The 23,567-nt window shown below is 34.2% G+C and overlaps 1 protein-coding gene across 1 annotated transcript in view; it reads left to right on the top strand.

The window, feature by feature from the left end:
- The window catches only part of LOC140155780 (endoplasmic reticulum resident protein 44-like), a 40,838-nt gene extending 28,191 nt beyond the window's left edge, over window positions 1–12,647 (top strand). Inside the window, exons 2-11 of the mRNA XM_072178741.1 lie at window positions 1,147–1,262; window positions 5,819–5,934; window positions 6,949–7,133; window positions 8,107–8,222; window positions 8,871–8,928; window positions 9,242–9,361; window positions 10,080–10,191; window positions 10,932–11,073; window positions 11,952–12,084; window positions 12,119–12,647. Of these exons, the coding sequence (XP_072034842.1) occupies window positions 1,147–1,262; window positions 5,819–5,934; window positions 6,949–7,133; window positions 8,107–8,222; window positions 8,871–8,928; window positions 9,242–9,361; window positions 10,080–10,191; window positions 10,932–11,073; window positions 11,952–12,084; window positions 12,119–12,217 (1,197 nt within the window). The 3' untranslated portion in view covers window positions 12,218–12,647. The remainder of the gene's footprint in view (window positions 1–1,146; window positions 1,263–5,818; window positions 5,935–6,948; window positions 7,134–8,106; window positions 8,223–8,870; window positions 8,929–9,241; window positions 9,362–10,079; window positions 10,192–10,931; window positions 11,074–11,951; window positions 12,085–12,118) is intronic.
- Window positions 12,648–23,567: the final 10,920 nt, after the last annotated feature.

The raw sequence follows: 23,567 nt of genomic DNA, 5'->3' as shown, positions 1-23,567 counted from the left end.
ACTTGTGAATAATATGGTGATGAATGCACGTTAAATCGCAGCGGCACATACACGTAGCTCGGCTCCTTGGAACTCGCGGTCGGAGCCACGTGAGTTCCAATTAGAACTAACTGGCACCAAATGAAATGGAATATTATACAATTATGTTGACTGTCATGATGTATCCCTCAACTCCATTTTGTATGTAAACTTGGACCCAGTTTATACCATTTTCACCCTATTTAAGGGGGTACTACTCCCCTGCGGTAAGTTTGTGACTATTTTTGCACTTTTCTCAAAAAATAATAACACACTGGTAACAAAAGTTCTGTATATTATTGGGGCAAGGAATCCAATTACTACGCTGAAATTGCAGTGACTCAAGACAAGCGGTTCAGTATATATGATAGGAAATGAGGTACATCCTAACGGTACCTTATTTCTTATTATAAATAATGAACCGCTTGTCTTGATTCACTGCAATTCCAATGTAGTAACTGAATTCCTGCCCCTATAATATACATAACTTTTGTTACCACTGTTTTATTAGTTTTTTAGAAAAAATGCAAAAATAGACATAAATTTATCGAGTGGTGTAGTACCCCCTTAAGGGGTACTACAACCCAGCGTTCGATTTACCCAGTATCGCATTGCAAAATGCTACACACTTTTGAATACTTGCGATGCAATTCTACAAACGTGCAGCACAAAACTTTGTCATTGTATTGATGCAAAAAACTTGCATGATCAAAAGGTTCAGTGACAACCTGAAAACTACAGAAATACACAAATAGCCAGTTTATTGCGCCCAGGAATAATTTGTGCATGTACACCCAAATGATCAATGAAAAACTGACAAAATTGATAAAATGCTACACAAAACAAGAAGTGCACTGCATTATAGCAGTTTTTGTGATGCAAAAGAAATGCTTGTTGACCGCGTTACGTGACGTGTTGCGCGTTCGAACAATTTCGTCGGATCTTGAGATTTGACATATGTCGACAATGAAAATTTCTAGTCAACAACAGTACAACACAGCCCTAGATCTAAGTCTGATTTTATCAAATCATGTCACTAATTTATATATGGTGGAAAGCCACATTCATAACCAATTTATCTCAGAATTAAAACTATAATTTCTTTCTGTATTTTTTTATATTTTCAAGGTGTCAATGCTGTGGTGTCCATCGTCTAGTCAGTTTGCAAATCAACTCAACTCAGCTAATTTTGACCAAGTTGTACAATCCAATGAGGTGGTCTTTGTCAATTTCTATGCAAACTGGTAAGTGACTAATTAAAAAGATAATTAACTACAGGCTGGAACAAAATGACAAGTACCTGTCTCATTTTTTGTAAATTTTAAGTTTCACTTGACTGTTAACATGACAAAGAGATCTACATACAATGTATCTCTATCATTTGCTCTATGATCCATCACTGCCATGCTACTTAAGGTGGTACTACACCCCTTGATAAATTTGTGACTATTTTTGCATTTTCCTCAAAAAGTAATAACACACTGGTAACAAAAGTTATGTATATTATAGGGGCAAGGAATCCAGTTACTACACTGGAATTTCAGTGACTCAAGACAAGCAGTACGTTAATTATGATAAGAAAAGAGGTACTGCTAGAATGTACCTCATTTCTTAACATATATAATGAACCACTTGTCTTGAATCACTGAAATTTCAGTGAAATAATTAGGTTCCTTGCCCCTATAATATACATAACTTTTGTTACCAGTGTGTAGTTATTTTTTGAGAAAAATGTAAAATTAGTCTCAAAATTTATTAGGGGGTGTAGTACAACCTTTTAAAAAGTTAACTTCAGGCAATTACATTTTGATGTTATACAATATCTTTGAAAAGGTGTGGCACAAAAAACACCTTTATTTCTCGAATCAATTTGGAAGTCTCAGAGAATTTTACTAGGGTACATACTACTATTGTGCTGAAATAAGGATCTGAGCATGTTTTCACGCAGGCAATAAATGTTAACAAAATCACTACTTATTTGCTATATCCAGGGCTGGCTATATCATACTGTAGAGAAATCTTTAGGAATAACTTGGGAAATGTAGTCATTCAGATGACATCATATAGCCATCAAACACTTTGAGTATCCAGTAGTTTGCTTGGACCTCAGCATTGATTGATTGGATGATTGATTGAGTTTATTATAATTATCAGCATTAAAAGACAACAATATTGCACATACATTGTAATTTTATGCATTGTAAAAAACATTGTAAAAAATACAAAGAAACCCATCTTTAAACATGGAAGACTTGCAACAAATTAGAGTTTTTAAAATAAGTTATATTACAATTCTAAACATAATGGTGTTAAAACAGGAACAGCCATGAAACTGATGAAAGTCATAAATAAATAATTAACCTATTTCCAATGAGGTCCTTGAAATGTGAATAAAATTGAAAAAGGCAGGCACAGATTTGAAGAAAAATAAATATAAAGCATCAGAAAAATGAAATGAAAAAATACTACTACTGTTGAATTGCACATTTAGTTAAGAAAATGACTGATGCACTTTCTATTTCTAAAGTCAATGCATTTTTTACCAGATGGTTTTTGATTGCACATTTGATGGGATAATATAATGTTTAATTTTGTCGTGAAGAGAATTCCAGCCTTTTGTGTCACTGTAGGAAAATATTGAATTAGCAATATCAATACCTTTGATATTCATATGAACTCTAAACTGAAACATGCTGCATCTCCTACACCAGCAGGTGGTCTTAAGGTTAGCAACTATTTTAAACTGTTGCGATTTGGTAGTTCACAGCATCTTGTGAATGGTAGTGAGCTTTGGCAAAAATTGCATTATCATTTCCTAGCGAGTGTGTAGCAGAATTCAAATCATATTCTTTTGTAGGTCCAGTGGTTCTTGAGTTATGCTGTAAAGAGGGCTGAAACAACAACAATAACAATAATAAATTTGCAATGAAAAGTGAAGGTTGGGAGTCTGATTATTATTGCTTTTAGAAGAGTGCACATCTATGTAAATTAGTTGCCATGGTTTCTGTATCCACAATTACCTGAAATTCAGGTTTGAATCAATTGTTCATCAGCCTGATTGAAGTGTATTTTTGGAACGGGGAATTGACTTTCAATTGTACAATGGATTGTATACATGTACCATAGAAGAGCAAATTTTTCATGAGCTTAATTTTATAACACAAAACGAAGTGTTAATTTTACTAATTTCCACATTAGTAGTACCGGTACAGTATGTTTATTGAACAGTAATGTAGTTCCAAATGATTTGTAATTGAAGGCAACTTAAAACTTTAGATATTTTTTGTCATTGATTTGAAATTTCTAAAATTATTTAGAGAGCCAACGTTAACATCAAATGATTATGAATTCTTGTAAAATGCATGTACATGGTTTTGCTTAAAATATGTTAACTTTGATTGGTTCCTCCTGGGTGTCTTGATGACACAATAGAGGATAGTGCCTTGTGTGATTCGCGTCACAGAATACAACAAGAAGCATGTTAAGGTGCAAAGACATGTACATGTAGCTGCTACTATATTCATAGCTCTGTGCTGGACTCTGATACCTATGACGATTTAAGATCGCTACACTTACTTCACTCGCTATGTGAGGGGCATCATGGTTTGCGACCAAGTAACAATGCACATTAAAAGGAATGTTGATTTGAAGTGCTTGGTAACAGGGGTCTTGATAACTAGCATGTCATGATGTAAGCGACGGCACACGCAATTTTTGTGAACAAGTTTGACAGATTTATTAATTTTTAAAGGCTATCATGGAAGTCCTTAATAGCAAATTTTATTTTTTAACTTGATTAAAATAATATTTCGATGTCAATATTTGATTGTATAATGTAGTTTAAATGTGTTGACTTGCTGTCTTTAATGACACAACAGTACAAAGTATTCAGCATTTCCTAACTTTTATTTTCTAAATATAAATAATTTATAAAAAGTCAGTCGCTGATGAAATCAATCAGCTCAAAATTGTCCACCACAAAATACTTAATTACAGCAACCATGAGTGTCAATATCAAATTGTTTAAGATTGATTAGTTGTCAGCTTTAAAGAGAACCAACTCATATAACATTGTTATTTTTAGTGGATTGCATTGTAGGAAAAGTAATGAAGCATGAGCTCTTCATGGTACAAAAGATGACAAGTTGTTAATTAGTCTGTCAATTGCTAATAATTTGTGAATAGAAAAATAAGTAGATTAATATCATATGTTGGAAAAACTTTGAGAGGTCCACAAAGTGCAAAAGGGTGGGTTTGAAAAATTTCTTGTTATAATGTGTGTCTAAATATAAAGGGTGGTCACTGATAAAAAAGGGTGGGTTTAGAAGTCAACAATTGCAATTTCAAAGCTTACTTTAATTTCCGATTGAATGACACTAAATGAAACACAAAACAACATTGAAATCCCATTCTGTAGTGTTTGGTCATCTAAAACTTCCATATGTTATTCTCTTTGGATGTAAATCTGCACCTCCTGGACCACCATAATCACTTATCTATGATTAGTAACCACGCTGACTGCTTATGCAGGGGGGAAAGTCATATACATGTAGTTAAAGCCCATACCAATGTATTCATTGGATCTACTTATCATCTGGATTCAGCAAAAGTATAGGGCCTACAATGTAATTTGACTTACATGTATCTAGTTTACAGGGAGTTATAGGCTCAAACAAAAGTCAAAGTTTGTGGTCTAGGGGTCAACAATTGACAAATTCTCTGATTTTTAATAAATTTAATGATCTCAATGCAGCTCTGTATACCAAGGATGTTTGATGGCCTGATGTGCTGTATAGTTTTGTGTCATGTTATTTGCATATTTATGAATATTAATGAGCTTATTTGCTTATTGCATATTATTTGTATTTACAAACTTTTGTTATTTACACACCTTTGTGTGGGGGCCACCTTAATTACGAACCGCGTAATTCTAGTTTTGTTTATTGCGTGAATAGTATTTGAAATACAATACAAATAAAAACACAAAGTAGACCAAGTAAGAAATGATATAATTGAACCTATATTGGTTACAGTTATTGTAGAGGCCTGTCATACCTTTAAAACACTGTGAACATATGGACCATAACAGTTTCTTGTGTGTACGTGTATGTACAGTGTAAATGAACATTGTAGCAGCTTGAATATAATCAACCAGCATGCATAATAGAAAGGAACAAAGATCAATAAGAGACAATATACATAAAAGGCGTGTAGCATATTGTACATTGAAGAATTATTCATGAGCAGTGTACTTGGTTATAAAATTGCTGTACTAGCAAATTGTATTAAATCTGTGTAAAAACTACAGTCGTGTAAGTGCCCCTGAATGTTATAAATAAATACTACAGCACAAAACGACAGCAAATGCAAGCACCCCATGTGATGCGATTGCACAATCATCCGAGAATGCATATGCTGGCTGTCCAGCGCAATACTTGTGGCTTGCTATCCCTGGTTTTGTCCTCTGCACTCAGCCGAGAGGTCCATAGTTCAAAACCAGACCAAAGAAAATCACTTTTCTCTTCATCTTTCTTCCTTCTTTCCTTTCCCTTTGTCAAAAAGCAGAAAGGGCATTAGGGTTAAATCACATAAAAACAATTTGGGTGGCTAGTCTGTATTTTACTTGTGTCCCCACGTCAAGTTGGTGTACCTTGCTCTTTTTCTTTCCTATCAGTTCACACTGACTGTAGATTATACAGTTTGGTTATTATTTCTAAATTGTATTGAATTGCAGCTATATTTGAATATGGTTGATTGTATTGTTTTTGATTGCTGGATTGTTTTTGTTACTTTGATTTAGGTGTCGGTTCAGCCAGATGTTGAAACCCATCTGGGAGGAAGCTGCCAAAGCTACCAAATCTGAGTTCCCAGAGGAAGGTCGAGTTGCACTTGCAGGAGTTGACTGCGAATCAGAGAGTAAGTACAAACCTTCACATGTCACATGGAACATAATGTCATACATGTAGCTCCTTACTGGCACATTATACAATTTGTAGGGTTGTAACAATAAGGCTTTTATTTTATCAAGCATCAGAAAGAATTTGCCACATAAAATAACCTAAACCCCATCACAGACCAACATTATAATACCTTAAATCTTGTGTACTAAGAGCTGATGAAAACATCTAATTCAATAATTTTCACAAAATGTGCTGTTTTGTCAAAATGTTATACATGTAGTTGCAACTTTCATTTGGTAAAATATGTTCAAAGGGCACATAATTGCAGCGATTCCTGGGCATAATCAACATTACATGTGATTCCTGGGCATAATCAACATTACATGTGATCAAGGTCACAGAGTCAGGTGCTATAAAGTGATTTGATATTTCACATTGATCCAATAAATATATGCATACTGAAATACCAAATGTAGTGTTTACTGTTTACAGTCTAAATGTAAATTGTTACCAGTCACATGAAAAGGGGGGCTTTGTAGCAAGCCGAGTTTCAAGTATGGATGAAGTCATGCATAAAAAATGAACAACATAAAATGGGTGTGTCCTTGGTGTAGAGTTTTAATATTCCACTGAAGAATCAAGCAGCATGCAGAATAAAGCTGTATCAACTCCTTCATAAGAAGTTTTTAATTGCAGACAGACATATAAAGCTGATAAAATTCTACTGAACATGATGGGTATGATCTCAAGTTTGATTTCTTAAGTACATCTGTGATGTATCCGGTCACAATTATGTATGACGAATGAAAATGGAATCTTTACCTACAACCACAATCGTTTGTGGTTGATTTTAAAAACAATTAGGAAAAAATCGCCAACAAATTCAATTTTATAAGGAACCCTGGCCGTGAGGCACTGCGCCCCAGTTGCTACTCTCCCTGTGGTTCACAATCGTCCGAATTATCTTCAGAATTATTTTTGGCAATTCACTGACATCTCTGTAATTGTTATTATGTGTTTCATTTTACAGGTGAAATAGCCAAAAAGTACCACATATCAAAGTATCCAACACTCAAGTTGTTCAGAAATGGTCGTCTTGCCAAGAGAGAGTACAGGTCACAGCGTTCAAAGGATGCGTTTGTGTCATTTATTCAGGAACAGATGAAGGATCCTATTGTTATGTTGCAAGATAAAATGGCTCTCAATAACATTGATGTAAGTAGTGATTTAGGTAGAATTGATTTTTTTATTTCATGAATTGGTGAGGAAGAAAAACTGAATCAAATTTAAATCTATATGGATTCACACATATTGTTCACAATGTCACTGCAGCTTGTGTCAACAGCTTGCACATAATTTAATGGCCTTGTCTTGAAAGGTACAACTTTCCACATGTCATAGGTCATTCCGTTGGAGGTTGATGGCAGTCTTTCCTGACTGATAGCTAATGAAAAGTATGTAGGTAGTACTAGTATCAGTACATTGAATTTAACTGTAATGTACATGTGTTCAGTCAGTCATCAACTTCATTGCTGAATTTGTTTCCAGTTTAAAGCAGAAAGGAAACATGTTCATTGGCAATCCAAAACAAGATCCCAACCAGACCATCAAGATATCTGAGCAACACTAGGAAAATCAAACTCTCTTTGAGTATCAAGTTTCTTGCCAAATTTCATGTTTGCTTCCTCCTATGTACAGTTAATATACTAAATTGTTTCATACTACAACTCTCTGAATGAAATTTAGTCCATATACATGTATATAGTTCCAAAGAAGCTCCTTCTCTTGATGTATTGAAAGGGAACCTTCAAGCATGGCTTCCAGCCACTCAGGGAAAATGAAAATTCATTTTTTTAGACCGGGAAAAATCATGCAGTTTGAAACAAACAGCCAAAATCGTGGGAAATTCGGGGAGTTGAGTAGCCTAAAGAGGGCATTCTTTTTAATTTTGACAAAGTGTACAGTTTTCCTGTGAACAGAAACATGTTTGCAATGACTTGACATTGTAAAGTGTATGCACACAGCCACACATTCAGTTCTAGGTTTAAGGGTTTTACAACAAATTTGGTGTATTGAATATCTAAAAAGAGTAACCTATAAGCTAAAAGTTTGGTTTCATTGAGACATGATTTTCAATTTTGATATACATGCACTATATCCATTGTGTTTATCTGTTTTCTACCTTCAGGAGAAAAAGCGAAATGTAATAGCATACTTTGCCAATACAGAAGGACCAGACTACAAAGTATTCATGAGAGTGGCAAGCTCATTACGAGATGATTGTAATTTCTATGTGGGTACAGGGTAAGTTAAAAGCCAGTGTGTACATTAAGGTACAACCGAAATGGCATTTGTCTACAGATCCGATATTGATTTTATAATATCGGTGGATATCAATTCGATCCAATATCAGTAAAAAGATGCATTGGTTCTCAATGCATTTATAATATGTGATAGATGAAGAGGTAAACACAAGTTAATGTTTTACCGATATCCGATCCAATATATACGATATCCGATCCGAGGAGATACCACACACCCAAAGAAAAATATTGTGTGCGAGTTGACAAAAATTTAAATATAACAATTGTCATACCTGAAATAGTAAAATGTCTGTCTGTCTGAGTGTTCTTGGAATGACATGGTACTATACAAGGAATTTCAATTGAATGAACACAACTGCACAACAGTGTGACCATTGTCCGCATACACTGTGAGATGAACGCTCGCGGGTGTGTGACGCGGAAGTAAATCCGACCATGCCAACTCGCTTGTGATTGGTTAGTATTTTAATTATTATATCCAAGGTCATGCGTTTGCGTTGTAGTTTGAAATAGTAGTTGGGTCGAATACAGCTGTTGAAAGCTGTGTTCATTTAATTGAAATTCCCAGTATAGGCTAAAAAAGAAAGAAAATCATTTTTTTAAAAATATTTATATGTTTGTATTTCAGAGATGCATTTAGGCCAGAAACTGTACCAGGAAACAATATCATGTTCAGACCACCAAGGGTATGTACGATACTTTTAAATTGTCTTATTTACCAAACAAAAGGAGTTGCAGTTATGAAACTTCCACTTCCAATAGTCGGCATATCAGTCTATATATCCTGCATTTGTTAACAATTTCAATACTGTAAGATTGTTTTAGAAATTGGGTACAAACCATTTTAACTAAATATTTGATGCTAAACAATGCAAGACATCGTAAAATTAAATTAATAATTATTGTGCAATGCTATTTCCAATATTTGATTTCAATTAAAAATGAATTTGTTATTGATATTTTCATTATCATACTTATTGATATCATTTGATTCATCAGACCAGGGGAGATCAAGATATGCTGTATATGGGAACACTTAATAACTTTGAGCTACTTTTGGCATGGGCCAATGATAAATGTATACCACTCGTCAGGGAAATCACATTTGAAAATGGCGAGGTAAGTATTATAATATACAGAGAATTGTTTCCATGTAAAGGTGCAATTACTTTCTTTCTATACTTTTGTGTAGCTATTCCGTGACTTTCCTTTTGGATACCGTGTCCTAGTTTCAGATTTATGAAAACCAAGTGACCAGCTGAAGCTGAATAACAGCAATCTTAAAACCACTATTAAGCAAACAATAAAAATGAAAAAAAAAAGCTGTTTGTGTTTAATGATTTCATAAAATAACTTTGTTGTTATAATTAACGTGAGGATGTCTTGCAAGTCTGTAACCTAATTATGTGAGTCGAGTTTGATACAAATGGGGTGCAGGTGCATCTGTAAGTACCCATAAATGAAGACATTTATTCTAACTATGAACACACCATAACAGGGACATCCATGGTTTCCTAATAGGTACAAGAGGTCACAAATGGAGTGAAAAAATTAGTTCCAGCTGAGCTCATTTAGGGTATAGGACAAACTGTGATTACACTTCCCATTATATTGTTGTGCTTCAAGTTATGAGTGTTTTAAGTCACTTGTTAAGACTCGTTTATTTGCCAAATTTTCTGTTGTTAATTTGAATTGGCTTTTATTAATACTATGCTGTTCACTATGATTGATTGCTATACATGATTATAATAATTATAGTGGTCTATGTGCAAATGATTTGTGTGATTTCATACCCAAGTTATCTGAACCTTTACAACATACTTCTTTTCTCTTGCAGGAATTAACAGAAGAAGGCCTACCATTTTTAATTTTATTTCATAAGACAGAGGACACTGATGTTGTACAAAAATATAATCAGGTCATCTCAAGAGAACTTATTCAAGAAAAAGGTACAGTTCAGTATAAATTTATAAAAAGTGTTATTGAGTAAGAATTTCCTACACAACACTAATATTTAGTTTATTTAAATTTATTTAAATAACAGTAGTGCTTTATTACTCTGTAAAGGCACTAATATAAACATTGTATAAACATTGGTATCATGTTTATGATGCAGATATTGACATGATTTATAAAACCTACTTTACTGACATGCAGGCATATGATCAACTTGCCTTGTAGACTTTTTCAAATCAAAGTTCTTTGAAGGCAGCTGCTGTTTGGTTATGATGACCCAGTTAATAATAATATTCCTGGTCATAAAAATATTCCTGGTAACATCACACAGCTGTTGAGCACAGCACTTATGCTAGTTGCGCTTTGCATAATGCATGTCACTGGCGAGGGCTTATGTGAATTTATGGGAGCATCAAGATATTCACATACGATTTGTTTCACCTGGTTCACAAGGCCTGGTTTTCTGAACATTCTCAATGTTATTTCCAAGGTCTATTCAAGATGTGCAAATGAATACAAAGATACAAAGTGTATTCAATAATGGTTACATTGGACCCAATTAAGTAGATGATTATAATATCACAAAGTTATTTTTCAGTTGATTTTGCTATTCAAATTCTTTCATTCTTTATTGTTTAAATACCCAATGTTTCCAAGTATAATTTTGATGATATTTTCATAGGATTAGAGCTTCAATTCTTGCCTAACTATTATAACCTTTCTTCTGTTTCAGGTAACATTAATTTTCTGACAGCTGACGGCACAAAATTTACACATCCATTGCATCATCTAGGCAAATCAGCAGCAGATCTACCACTTGTAGCTATTGATAGTTTTCGACACATGTACCTATTTCCTGATATCAATGAACTTACGTAAGTAATCCTCTGATATAATTCACTCCCTAATGTTGTAACATGACAAGCATTTGAATATGTGAATATTGTGAGAGAATTTGTGTTTTTAAACAAACCCAATTATCATTAAACATAATCTTTGTTTTCACTTCAGTTCAGGTGATACTGAAAATTATAATTTAAGGACAGGTACCAATACTTGTTGCTGTGGAAAAGTAATTGAAGTGATTACACTTTTACATTACTACAGATTTAAAAGTGCTTGAACCTTGCCTCTCCATGGAACTACTTGTCAAAGCACCCTGTTGTGCCCAAAATTCAGACAAATAAAAAGCATAAACCTAATTATTTAATGAAAGTACCATATGTTTTAGAATTATACTGGTACCTATAGTTGCCTATCATTTCAGTATATTGTAAAATATTCCCCAATGAAACAGTGGTTGATGACAGGGTGTTAGCCACCCACACATCATTTTGGGCGGAACAGTTTGCTTCTGGGACAGGCAAGATTAATGCCTCTGGCAGATGCTAAATTCTAAAAAGAATGCTTGGATAAGTTCTGTGAACTCAAAACAAGACCAGACTAATAAATCAAGGCTATAGCAATAACTATTTGAACTGACTGAACCCCAAAAAGGAGCAGAGGTCTGGTTTATGTTTCAGGGTCAAATTTTTGGACAGAGTTTTAGTGAAAATGATGAACACTTGTTAAATCAAAGCGAAAGACCTGATGGATGAGTAGTTGATTTTTGGTTGTGAAACGGATTATGCAACAGTAACCTTGCTTACTGTTGGTATTTCCATGAATTACATTATTTTTTCCCTTAAATATTGTGTATGATTAAATGAAATGTAGCCAATTTATTGTCTATCTTTATTTGTACCATCAACAGTGTACCTATGAAATTGAAAACATTTGTTCAAGACCTGCATTCTGGCAAACTTCATCGAGAGTTCCATCATGGACCTGACCCTGTTACACCGGAATCCCAGACTCAACCATCACAGAAACCACAGCCAGGAATAGTTATAAACCAACAGCAGCAGCAGAAAAAAACAGGAAAAGAAACCAACAGACCCTCCAGAAAGTACTTTTGTTAAACTAAAGCCAAGTGAGCATAGGTATTCATTTGGTAGGGATGGTAGGGATGAACTTTGAGGATTATTAAGTTATTATTAGTTACAGTAGTTAGGATGGTGGGAAAATGTGAAACACCCTCTCAGGAAATGGTACAGTCAAAGACCCAATTTTGATAGGATTGTTAGGTATCCTAAGCACCCAAGACATTTGGATGCTTGAGATACTTTGCAATCTTTGAAATGTGCACCAATATTGCAGCCAACTTTTGAAAATCAAAGTAACACAAACATGACAAGGTAACAGGACAAGTGGTAGAAAAGTAGAAGTTTTGCTTATTTGCAAATATATCTTTTGCCATGAAGCTGGTGGGATAATGGGGTCCTTTCCAAACAAATATTTAAAAGTTGGAAAGATTTCAACTTCATCTATACTCGCAAGGTTATTTTCATACCAGGAAATGAAGGTAAAAGATTTACATCTCTTATTTATAACCATTTGCTGGGATCAAACATCTTACACACCCATATACTTGTATAGTATTCAGCAACGGTCAAAGTTCCCATGCTTTATATACTGTGAATTCTCACATACATGTATTCATGAGGGCCGATCTTTTGTGTCTAACAATCACGGCAGCGTTATGTGCCTTGCGTGTCCTTGTGTTTACACAAAGACTGTAAAAATATGGTGTATGTGTGTAGCAGTTTCATCCGTCACACTTCATAGAACGATATGCCCTCATTGGGTGATGCTGGGACTATTTGTGGTGAATCTGTATCTCTGTAGTCCACTCCCAACTGAGGAAGGAACCAATTTGTTCCAAAATTATCTGGGAAAATAACCAGGTGAGTAAGTGCAGATGACAGTTTAAATCTTTACTACATTCCTTTACTGTGACATATGAGCCTGCACTTTTGTCTAATAAATACTCAAGTTAAGCTTGTAACATGATAAAGACATCATACAAAAATGGGTGGCTATTAAGTAAAAAGTTCTGGTATTTCTACAAGTACACTGTCAGTTATTACAGTACCAGCGCAGCAGGTGCCTGTGTGTTGCACCGGTACTGTGATAACCAACGGTATACTCGTAGAAATACTAACTTATTATCAATTCCTGTCGGGAAAGTTGATTTACTTATTTGTTTAAGTAAAGTATGAGCACTGTCTGGAGCTCCAGTGAATTTTTTGTATCATTTTCTTACTGGTGTCAGAAAATTTTGTACAAATCTCTTGGGTTTGCATTGGTACTCAGATTTTCTTCACATTTTATAATTATTATATACCTTTGGTGGTCAAGAAATATTTACAGCCACTAAATATCCTTGCCATGTTATCATATTTTGGAGAAATGTAAAGAACATGCACAACTGTGGTCAAGTTGCTATGATGTGAGGGAGGATTTTGTTTGACCAGGAGTACTTGTATGTATAGTCTGAAGCCGGAAATTTGAAATGCTTGGATTTCTTGCAAAAAGGTTATGGCAAATAGATCAAAATATACATATTTATTTACCTAAAACAAATGATATTTAAAGCAGTGATTTGGTGCCATATTTGTCTTGTGATTGACTGGTCTGATTCTTGCAAGAGAAAATTGATCTATCACAACTGAGTATAGTGCTGTAAAAAGGCGGAGATCAACTGAAACAGGCGGGACGGATGACCCATGATAAGACCTTGTTACTCTTGGTTCTGATCAGGGTAACTCCCCTTTGTTGGCTACACTTCCCTGTCCTGTAAAAATGCACTGCCCTGCTTTCTAAGGTGACCTTGACTAGGTCACTTGGACTGGTAAAAGTCAGGGTTGTCTCTCCGATTTCAACTGTTGATGCCTATATATGCTTGGATAATGTTGGTGTTACCAAACTGTTTAAAGTCATTTATAAAGTATCCATTGAATTTTGAAATGGTCCTTAGCATTTCTTTGTAGGTATGTGAGGACAATTCAGAGGGTGCTGGCAGCAAGGCTTATTGTCACAGAAGTGCTCATATTCAATATTCATTTCATTATGGCAAAGATTAATCTAATAACTTGAAATATGTAAAGTGAAAGTCAAAATGCAAGGTTGGGGTAATGAAGAGTTGTGTGCTATTAATAGGTATATAGAACTCTTACTGAACTCTCCATTCACAAATGAGTCATTCAATGTCTGATTTTGACCTATTTGACGCATGTGCCATATGCAAGGCCAACTTGGGTTTATTGATACACTTTTAGAAATGACAATGTAGAATTTATATGTTCATTGTGTGTTATTGGTGATTGGTTACTAGACCTGACAGGGGTTTCACAAAATTTTTTGATATATTATTGTTGTTGTTGTCATCAGAACTAAGAGGAAATGAAATTCCTGGTGCCTTTGGTTGATTGCAAACATTCCGTTTATCAGAATGTATAATTACATTTATTTCATGATTGCTTTCATTTCTTCAAGGGAATTATTGGAGAATTCTTTATTTTAAATAAGTGCATGTTTTCTTTTATTGATATTGTGGTTGTTTTTTGCTTAAATGCCATGTAATTGTAGCTCTTTTTTGTCTAGTTTTTTAGAAGTTCATAAATATCAGATATATTGTTGTCACCATAACTATTGTATCCTGAAACAAAATAGTGAGCATTGTTGACACAAAATGATTTTGTGCGATATGACTCAAATATGCTTGATGGTGTCACACATATGGTTTTGCACCATCATATCTTTAAAGATGATATTGCTTATAATGACATCAATTTATTAGTAATTTGTCAACACTGCTGACAATATGGTATGCCAATTTTTTGCAATAATAGTAGAATGAATTAGATTTCTATAATTGTGTTATCTGATGTAGCGTAATGCACACCTTGAACAAAAAAAAAGCAAAAGAGCTGCAAATTTTTTAGAAAAATTAAAAAAAAAATTGAATAATATGAATTATGTTTGTGATATTTTCTGTAGGGTCATTAATGTTATTTCCTTCAAACAACACATAGTAAGCCCTGTTTTTAAAATTAAAATGTTCATGTAAAATATGGTGGTGGAAATAACCACCCACACAGGGACAGGCTGCACTGGACTGTAATACCTGATGGTTTACTTGTAGAAATAGTAGTAAATACTATAACTATATCACGATCAGTTCTAGTGAATATCATCACTTTGCATTATGTTCTGATGAGTGTAGGTCTGCCTAGCCTGCTAGGCTGGCCTTCATGAAATAACATTGTGAACAATTATGCTTTAGTCAACCACCAAGTTCATTTTTGAATTCTCGTCGAGCAAGCCTATTTATTAGCCTATCCACTAATACCCTTGGTATAGCCAGTTCTGTTTCTTAGGATGATTTTCAAATATGAAGCACATTGTTGTAGCTGGTTTAGTAATAATTAATAACTGCCCAATTCAATATGCCACAATTAAATCAAATGAGTTGTTTGTCGTTAATATTAGTTATGAAAAAAAAAGTGTTCAGTTTTCTTTGTATTTCTGTTTCTGAAACTGAATGTTCTCATTTTAGTGGAATGTTTTCAGTATATTTTTGCCTGTCAAAACTCAAAAAGCACTGGAATAAAAAATGGAAAATAAAGAAAATTTTAAATTCATTGAGTTTACTGATGACTTATTTTGATTGATTGGTTTGAAAATTGAATTGGAGAACCATCCATATGGATGGTTGTAAGGGAGGCGAAATTGCTGGTAGGCAAAATTGGTTTGCTCTATTAATTCTGGGATAATAAAGGGACAAATTCATCATCAGATTGTGTCCCTTTTCTGTTCCAGCGTGGATAGTACAAGTCGATTTTGCAGATGAGCAATATACCTTATGCTTTTATGGAACTATGTTTTTAATTTTTGCTTGTGTAAGCCATGTAAAATTACAATGTATGCTGAATTTAATGTCATTTTTGCTAATAATGGAATAAGTGTTGTATATGCATAAAATGTCTAACACACGTGCATCAAGACACCTAACATGGTTAACTTCCAGGCCTTTTTTTTTAATGCTGGAGCTTTAATTTTCCCATTTAGCCTAATTAAATATATAATACTATCACAGATAATTGGCTTGGACATAAAATTGCATTACTCCGTTTATTGAAGTTTGAACTCTGTGGTTGAACTGCAAATTTAGCTACTGTCTGTAAAAAGTTCAAATTTCTTAAGTGCATTGGTGGTGGTTGATGGGAAGTTAATCTTATGAACATACCACCGATATAAATAGAAGAGCTTCATGAGATCTTTTCTTAATTGGTTAATTACAGATAAAGAAAATGTTAAACCATTTTCCAGAAAATTCCAACGTTTGCAATTTTACTCTACATATGTCACACCAATGCACTCATTGTTAATGACAATTGTTCTTGCACATGTTGAGCTGTGCAATAACGATGTGCGCATTCAGCATGCCATATATAGGGTTAAATTGCAAATAAAAGGCTTTAGGGATTTCCTAAAAATGGTCTATTGAATGTTATTGTATATGAATGTATGAAAGGTTCACATTAAAGTGTTTTGCATGGTTATAACTAAAAGGTCATGAAAGGAGGCTCAACTTTTCCTTATGTTTATATCCGAACACTATAACACAGCTGGTTTGTAGGACTTAAATTTTTAGAATGAACAAAAAAAGCTGTCTAATGCATGCTGATCAAACAAGCAAAGAGTATAAATGTAAAGTAAAGTTTCCAATTTATTTATAGTATTGAAGGATTTAATGTGTCCATCAGGTTGAAAAGGTCCTAGGATCTGTTATGAATTCTCACTAGCTAGGTGAAATGTAGCACAAGGATCGTTATGTGGAGATTATGAGAAATTCACGTGTTATCATCTCCTGCTCAGAATTGCCATGCTGTAGTTAAATCTGTGCCAAATAGACGGCTCATAAAAGCATGGCATGGCAACACAGCAGGCGGAGTGTGTATAATAATATGTGTAATGTCGATGCATGCCAATACTTGGGTTTATGTATTACTATTATGTGCAGATAAACAAAACAACTCTATTTTGTGCTGATTAATCTTTATAGGCAAGCTGTGCAATGTGAAATCTGTCAGTTATGGCATATAATCATATAGTTTCATGAAGTTTTCAATCAAAACACATGGGAAGTAATACAGATTCATAAGAGGAACCTGATATAAAGGTTTTTTTTAAATGGGAAGTTGTGAAGTGCAATTACATGTAGGGTATGGTAGGTTACTTCAGATATAATGGGTTAAGATGTATGTGAAATGCAGCTCTGGAGTTGAGCCTCCTTTCTATATAATAATGTTGTGATATAGTTAACTAGTGATGCAATAGAGGTGAGATCTTGAATCTCAAATGATCATAATTATGCATGATTTAAAACTTTTTTATGTTACATTTGTGCTTGAACAATTCAGAGTGTAAAATAATAATTTGCCTGTACTTTCAATCTATGTATCACATTCAGTGATATGTGTTGTCAACTTGTCATGTTCCAAAAAAAATCATGTTACTAGGCCAGTCTTTTGGAGATGTGACACACTGGGTTGAACTGAAAAAGAAAGAAGGTTAACATTATGTTATGTTATAAATGTGTTGATAATATGTTTATTAATATATTGGTTTTTTTTAATTTCATTAACATTTGCTTTTTTACATTAAACTGGGGTGTGTTTCACTGAACTTTTAACACTTCGCAGCATAAGCCTTTGTTTGTATCGGGCCATGGAAATAAGAATTCTCAATTTCTTATTTCTCAACCCAAGGGCTAACAGCAAATTGTACCAAAAAGTGCCCTGTCGTAAAGTTACAGTGACTCTTTACTCGGTGCAACTTTACGATGCGTTCCTGTTACGAATCCGGATTAAATCGTAAATTTCCTCAGTAAAATCAAAGTTACTCTTAACATATGATTTATTTTGGGACTTACAAGACTTTTGAGACTTGTCGTAAATGTTAGTGAAACACAGTCCAGAAATTGTTATGACCATTTGATCACTTTGTAGGACATATTTATGATGGTTACAAAGGGGAGGGTCTAGAGAATTAATATTGGTCTTTATAAAGATGAGAGTCTAGAGAATTAATATTGGTCTTTATTGTGAAGATATGATTTTAGAGGGCATATTTGTTATGTAACATCCGGAACAAGTAATATGGTATTACATTTATATGTGAGAATATGTAGGGGGAAAGCTTTTCATTTAAGATAAGGTTGGATAAGTAAGACAGAATTTATGGGAATTATGGAAAGATAACATTTGTAGTATAAAAAAATTGCTAAAATTTTACACATCGCAGCTTGACAACAACAAAATGGGCCAAATATGAATGCATTGTATATGTTCCTACATCATATAAGGCAAAAAAGTTGAATTGTCCTCAACCACCTTGTGGAAGACGGGATCAGTTGGTAGGTCACATTTTCTTTTTTGAAGGTCATAACCAAAACATGTTCGGGCCTAATTTGAGCTTAATGATAATGCATAAATTGGGTGTGAATTTGGATATTTCATTACTGCATCACTTCATGGATGTTTTTAAAACAGTTAAGAAGTGTAATGAAACTAAATATATTTGAAAGATGTCAACAATTCTGAAAGGAAAAAAAAAACTTCTTGAATTTCCAAATTAAGGGTCTGCATTCTCACGCTTTTGTACAGTAAAAGCTTTTTTTCCAACTTTTCAAGATTAGGGTACATGTAGGTCGGTCGGTGGAGGACAACCAAAAAAAAATTGGCTCAAATATATCCTATCATTAAGTTTGCTTTACCTTTTTTTAAAGAAACTTTGTCATTTTTATCCAGCAAAAATGTACGAAGTTTCTCTGAAAGTGATTTTTATAATTAACAAATTGGGGGCAAAAACAGGACCTATGAAACACCAGCCTGCATTACAACATGATGTGGCATGATTATACAAAATGAGGTTTTATCCTTCATGACTCATGAGTCATTTAATATCTTTGCCTGCTGAAATATTTTTTTAAATTAAATTAGGCTTGCAGTTCCTTGAGTTTCATGTTTTTAAAAACAATAAAATCAAACACTTTTGTCCATGATTTAAAATCAAAAGCATCAAACGACTCATTTTGTTGATCATGTCATATCACATTTCGCTATTCCAGTTGAAATCCATACACCCCATGGAAGACATGACCTTCTTCTTCCACACAGGGAGTATGAATTTCAACTGATTTTTGGTATGGTAATCAGGTCTTAAATAGCTTCAAATTTGTCACTTGTCCATTAGTAGTAATTGAGAGTTTTAAATGCTCTGGGCAGCTTGTACCACAGGTGTAACTTGCCCTGAAATATCAAGGTGTAAATTTGAGCCTTGGTACTAAAATCTCATCTAAAGGCAATCATTAAACAAAACTTGAATGATTCTGTACTTGGCAAAACTTGAAGAGTTGTCCAATGCTCTGTTCAAGTTGTAGTACAGGTGGGTGTCAAGTTGTAAATATAAGCTTCGTAAGTATCAATTAAAGAGAGCTTGATTTCTAAATATCTGGGCAAGTTGTGAACCACAGCAACTGGTCCAATCTGTGGCAAATATGGGCTATTCCAATTGAAATCCATACACCCCCTATGGAAGATATCACTTTAATCTACTACATACAGAGTTTGAATTTCAAATGGGCTTACCTGAATGGGTAAGTCTATTGCAAATCTACACCAGCTGTGTGGGAGATTAAGGACATACCTTCCATAGAGGATGTATGGATTTCAACTGGAATAGCTCAAAAGGCATGTTAATCAATAGGTTATAGGAGCCCTATGTTTACTGTTCCCACTTATATTTTCCCTGCAATGATTGTGGCTACAAACTGTGGCATATTGAAACTGTCTTCAATATTGTGGTCTTATGTATCTCTAACATGTCAATCTTGGTACAGATCAGGGGTTCATAATATAATTTTATGTTGCACTTTACTGAAACCTAATTTAATATTTTATTGTAAATTTCAAATTCTATTTCCAAGCAACTAAATAAATCATTTTTGGTGACTTGTATACTATTTTTATGTGCATTTGTTTCTTTCAAAAGTCTCCACATCCTGATGTGTTCTGCCATGTTATTTCTTACACTATAGCTTCACCTTTAATATCTTCTCAACAAATGTCAGGACATCTACCCATAGCAATGACTCGGTGCAAACAAGTAAAACCTTTGGAAATCTTGTTTATTGGAAAAACTAGGGTTTTTGTACTCAGAATTGAGAAATCCATAAATAACACTTTGAACCTGTTGATACCAGGGATATACTTTAACACCTGCCCATGGGTGACTTTGCTGTTGGGCAGGTATTTTTTCAAAAGAACCCGCTTGCCTGACTGGTAAAAATTGAGGATGATAAACTGGTAATATCACAACTGTGAGCTAAGCCGCCTGACAGAGCTAGCTCTGGGATGTGATGTGATATCTGAAATTCTGTCGCTCCGTCGCCTCAGGGAAATCACAAAATTAATGTAATGAATGGAGTTTCCGAATACTAAGTTCCATGTCATTGGCCAGGCAGCCTAATACTTGATGCATCATGTGTGATGTAAATGTGATACAAGCACCCCTCTAGATCGTTGATAAGCAATTTGGATCAGCGCATGCGAAGTGCATGTACAGACGTACATGTACAGCACAGGCATGCTTTTGTAATGTAAATGATAATTCCAGGGTACAAAATACATTGAATTGGTTGAAAGTTTGTGCATATCGTGGTTAGTGGAAAGAGAGTTTGATAGTGAATATCAGAACAAAAAAAGACTGAGACTGACAGTCACATGATCAAAACAACAATGTGTATATCGTTATGAATTCGGCAGATGGCCGAATCCGGATTCGGCTTTTGGTAAATTCATTTTATGCATGCATTACTTTTGAATTTGAGAACAAGGGATCAATATTTAACCTATAGAGGGCAGCATATCGACTTTTTAACGGTTATCGTCGTTGACCGTACTGCGATGCACCGCTAGCTAACCCTCTATACCGCCCTCTTTTGAATACTTACTATGCTGTTATCATCTGATCTCCGTTAAAAAATTGATATGCTGCCCTCTATTATATACAGTATTGATCCCTTGTTCTCAAATTCAAAAGTAATGCATGCGTAAAATGAATTTACCAAAAGCGAATCCGGATTCGCTGTCTGCAATTCATAACGATATCATTGATATGTTTTCAATGTGGAAGTGAAACAATATCTTCCTTTTCTCATGCATCTATAATTCAAACGGTAGCAACACTTTCAGAGTAAGTTGCATTTTTGTGTAAATTATGCTTTTTCAGTATGTCGGGTTGGTCAAAAAAGTACACCCTGATTGATACACTTCACAAATATGCAACAAATGACAAATTACTTCACCAATCTCCACCATCAATGCTACCGAGATCATGCATGGATGACATGCATTTTATGCCATTTCCACATTGGGTAATACTCAAAGGGCTAAATACCCAAACAGTTTGTAACACACATACACACTTGTCAGGCAAAGACCAATTGCAGCTACCAATCAAAGGTTTGGTATGATGTATCACCTTCATATTATGGAAAACTATAAAATAGCCATCGCAGAGAGTATGGGTGTTAATAATATTTTGCTAACATGGTTGATTCGGGTCTTCTCCAATTAAATTCACAGCATTTCCTTGATTTTTGACATTTGTATTTTTCATATCTGTTTTCAAAATTCTGCATGAGTTTATAACTATTTCACCTTTATTAAACAAAGTCAACACAGCACTAAAAATAAGAAACAACAGATATAGGAAAGTATTCAGTTTCAGTATAAAGTTTATTTGCTTTCACAAAATATTTCAAGAATATTATAATAAAGTACACCGCCATATAAAATTAGCTTTTTGGTCCAAACCAATATTTAGTTACACAATAAATGCCCAGGAGAATGACAATAAAGGAGGAACATCAAGGAACAGTTTCAGTTCAAATATGGAAAAAGTCCTGATAAGGGTGTCAAAAAGTCCTGATAAGGGTGTCAAAATAATTTTGATCACTTGGAAGACATCCTAGTAAGGGTATTAACCCCATGAGCACTACTGCATTTCTCACTTAATATGTGACACAATCTTGTCCATGGCTGGGAGGCCAAAGGAGACATTTTGAAAATTAAGTTACAATATTTATTATCTTGTACAAACATTTGGCTGAAAACACCAAAGGTCTAGCATACTTGGTTTTTAAGTTAAGAAGTTTTGTGTTGTCTATATTCTTATGTATTTTATTGTTTTTACTCCATATTTTTGCCTTTATCTCAATTTCATATTTGCCACCTTTGGCCTCCATGGACCAGATTGTGTCACATATAATCATAACCAACCAGATACAAGCTTTTAGATCTCTCAGCAATTTTAGGCTTTCAGTTCTACTGACTATTCTTACCATATTTCTGACTGGCTCAATACTTGATATATAGCTCTCTTTATAACCAATCAAAAGAGTTCTTAGAGGTCTATAATTTGGCTGGTAGTGCCCATGGGTTTAATCACACTTGCCTTTCACACCCATGCTGAAAATCCCATAAGGATATCAAAATCATTTCTTCATATCATCTGCTTTGGTATTAAGTTTGATCACCTTTGGTATTTTCACCAACTTATGGTCTCTATTAAAAGGTAACTTTCAAAACCTTTAATTCAATCCAATTTTGTTAAATATAACATTGTGCAGTCATTTTGTACAATATTAAAACATTTTTAATAGGGTGCCTGAAAAATTATTATTTACTAAGGCTGCATTAAGGTGGTACTACACCCCTTGATAAATTTTTGACTATTTTTGCATTTTTCCATTTTTCTCAAAAAATAATAACACACTTGTAACAAAAGTTATGTATATTATAGGGGCAGGGAATCCAGTTATTTCACTGAAATTTCAGTGACTCAAGACAAGCGGTACATTATTTATGATAAGAGGTCCTGCAAGAATTGACCTAATTTCTTAACATACATAATGAACCACTTGTCTTGAATCACTGAAATTTCAGTGAAGTAATGAATACCTGAGTGGAAGAAGGGCACAACTCCATCAAAACTGTTTTTGAGATATTAAGAAAAAAAATTTATATTTGGAAAAGTTTCATAGACAGAATGTTTTCATATTCAGGGGACCTTTAATACACGAATATACAATATTACATACATTCGAAATTTATTATGTTTCCATGGCAATGGTACAGGTCTTAATACAAGCTGGAGTTGGGCCCTTCTTCCACTAATATACTGTAAGTGCCAGTTCCGTAAGCAGATGTGTTATAAATAGCTACAGAAATTTAATAATTATCCATTAATTGCACAAGTAGAAGTATGTAATATGTCAGCAAGAAAGTTTATTGTAGTGAAAAGCAGATTTCATGGATGAACAAAATTCCTCCCAATATTTGTGAAAGAAGGGCCCAACTCCATGGAATTGGGCCTTTCTTCCATGAAAACCATGATTAAGTGTACGTGGAAGACTATT

This window comes from Amphiura filiformis, chromosome 6 (assembly GCF_039555335.1).
Source record: "Amphiura filiformis chromosome 6, Afil_fr2py, whole genome shotgun sequence".
NCBI lineage: Eukaryota > Metazoa > Echinodermata > Ophiuroidea > Amphilepidida > Amphiuridae > Amphiura > Amphiura filiformis.
This window is presented reverse-complemented; position numbering and strand designations above follow the sequence as displayed.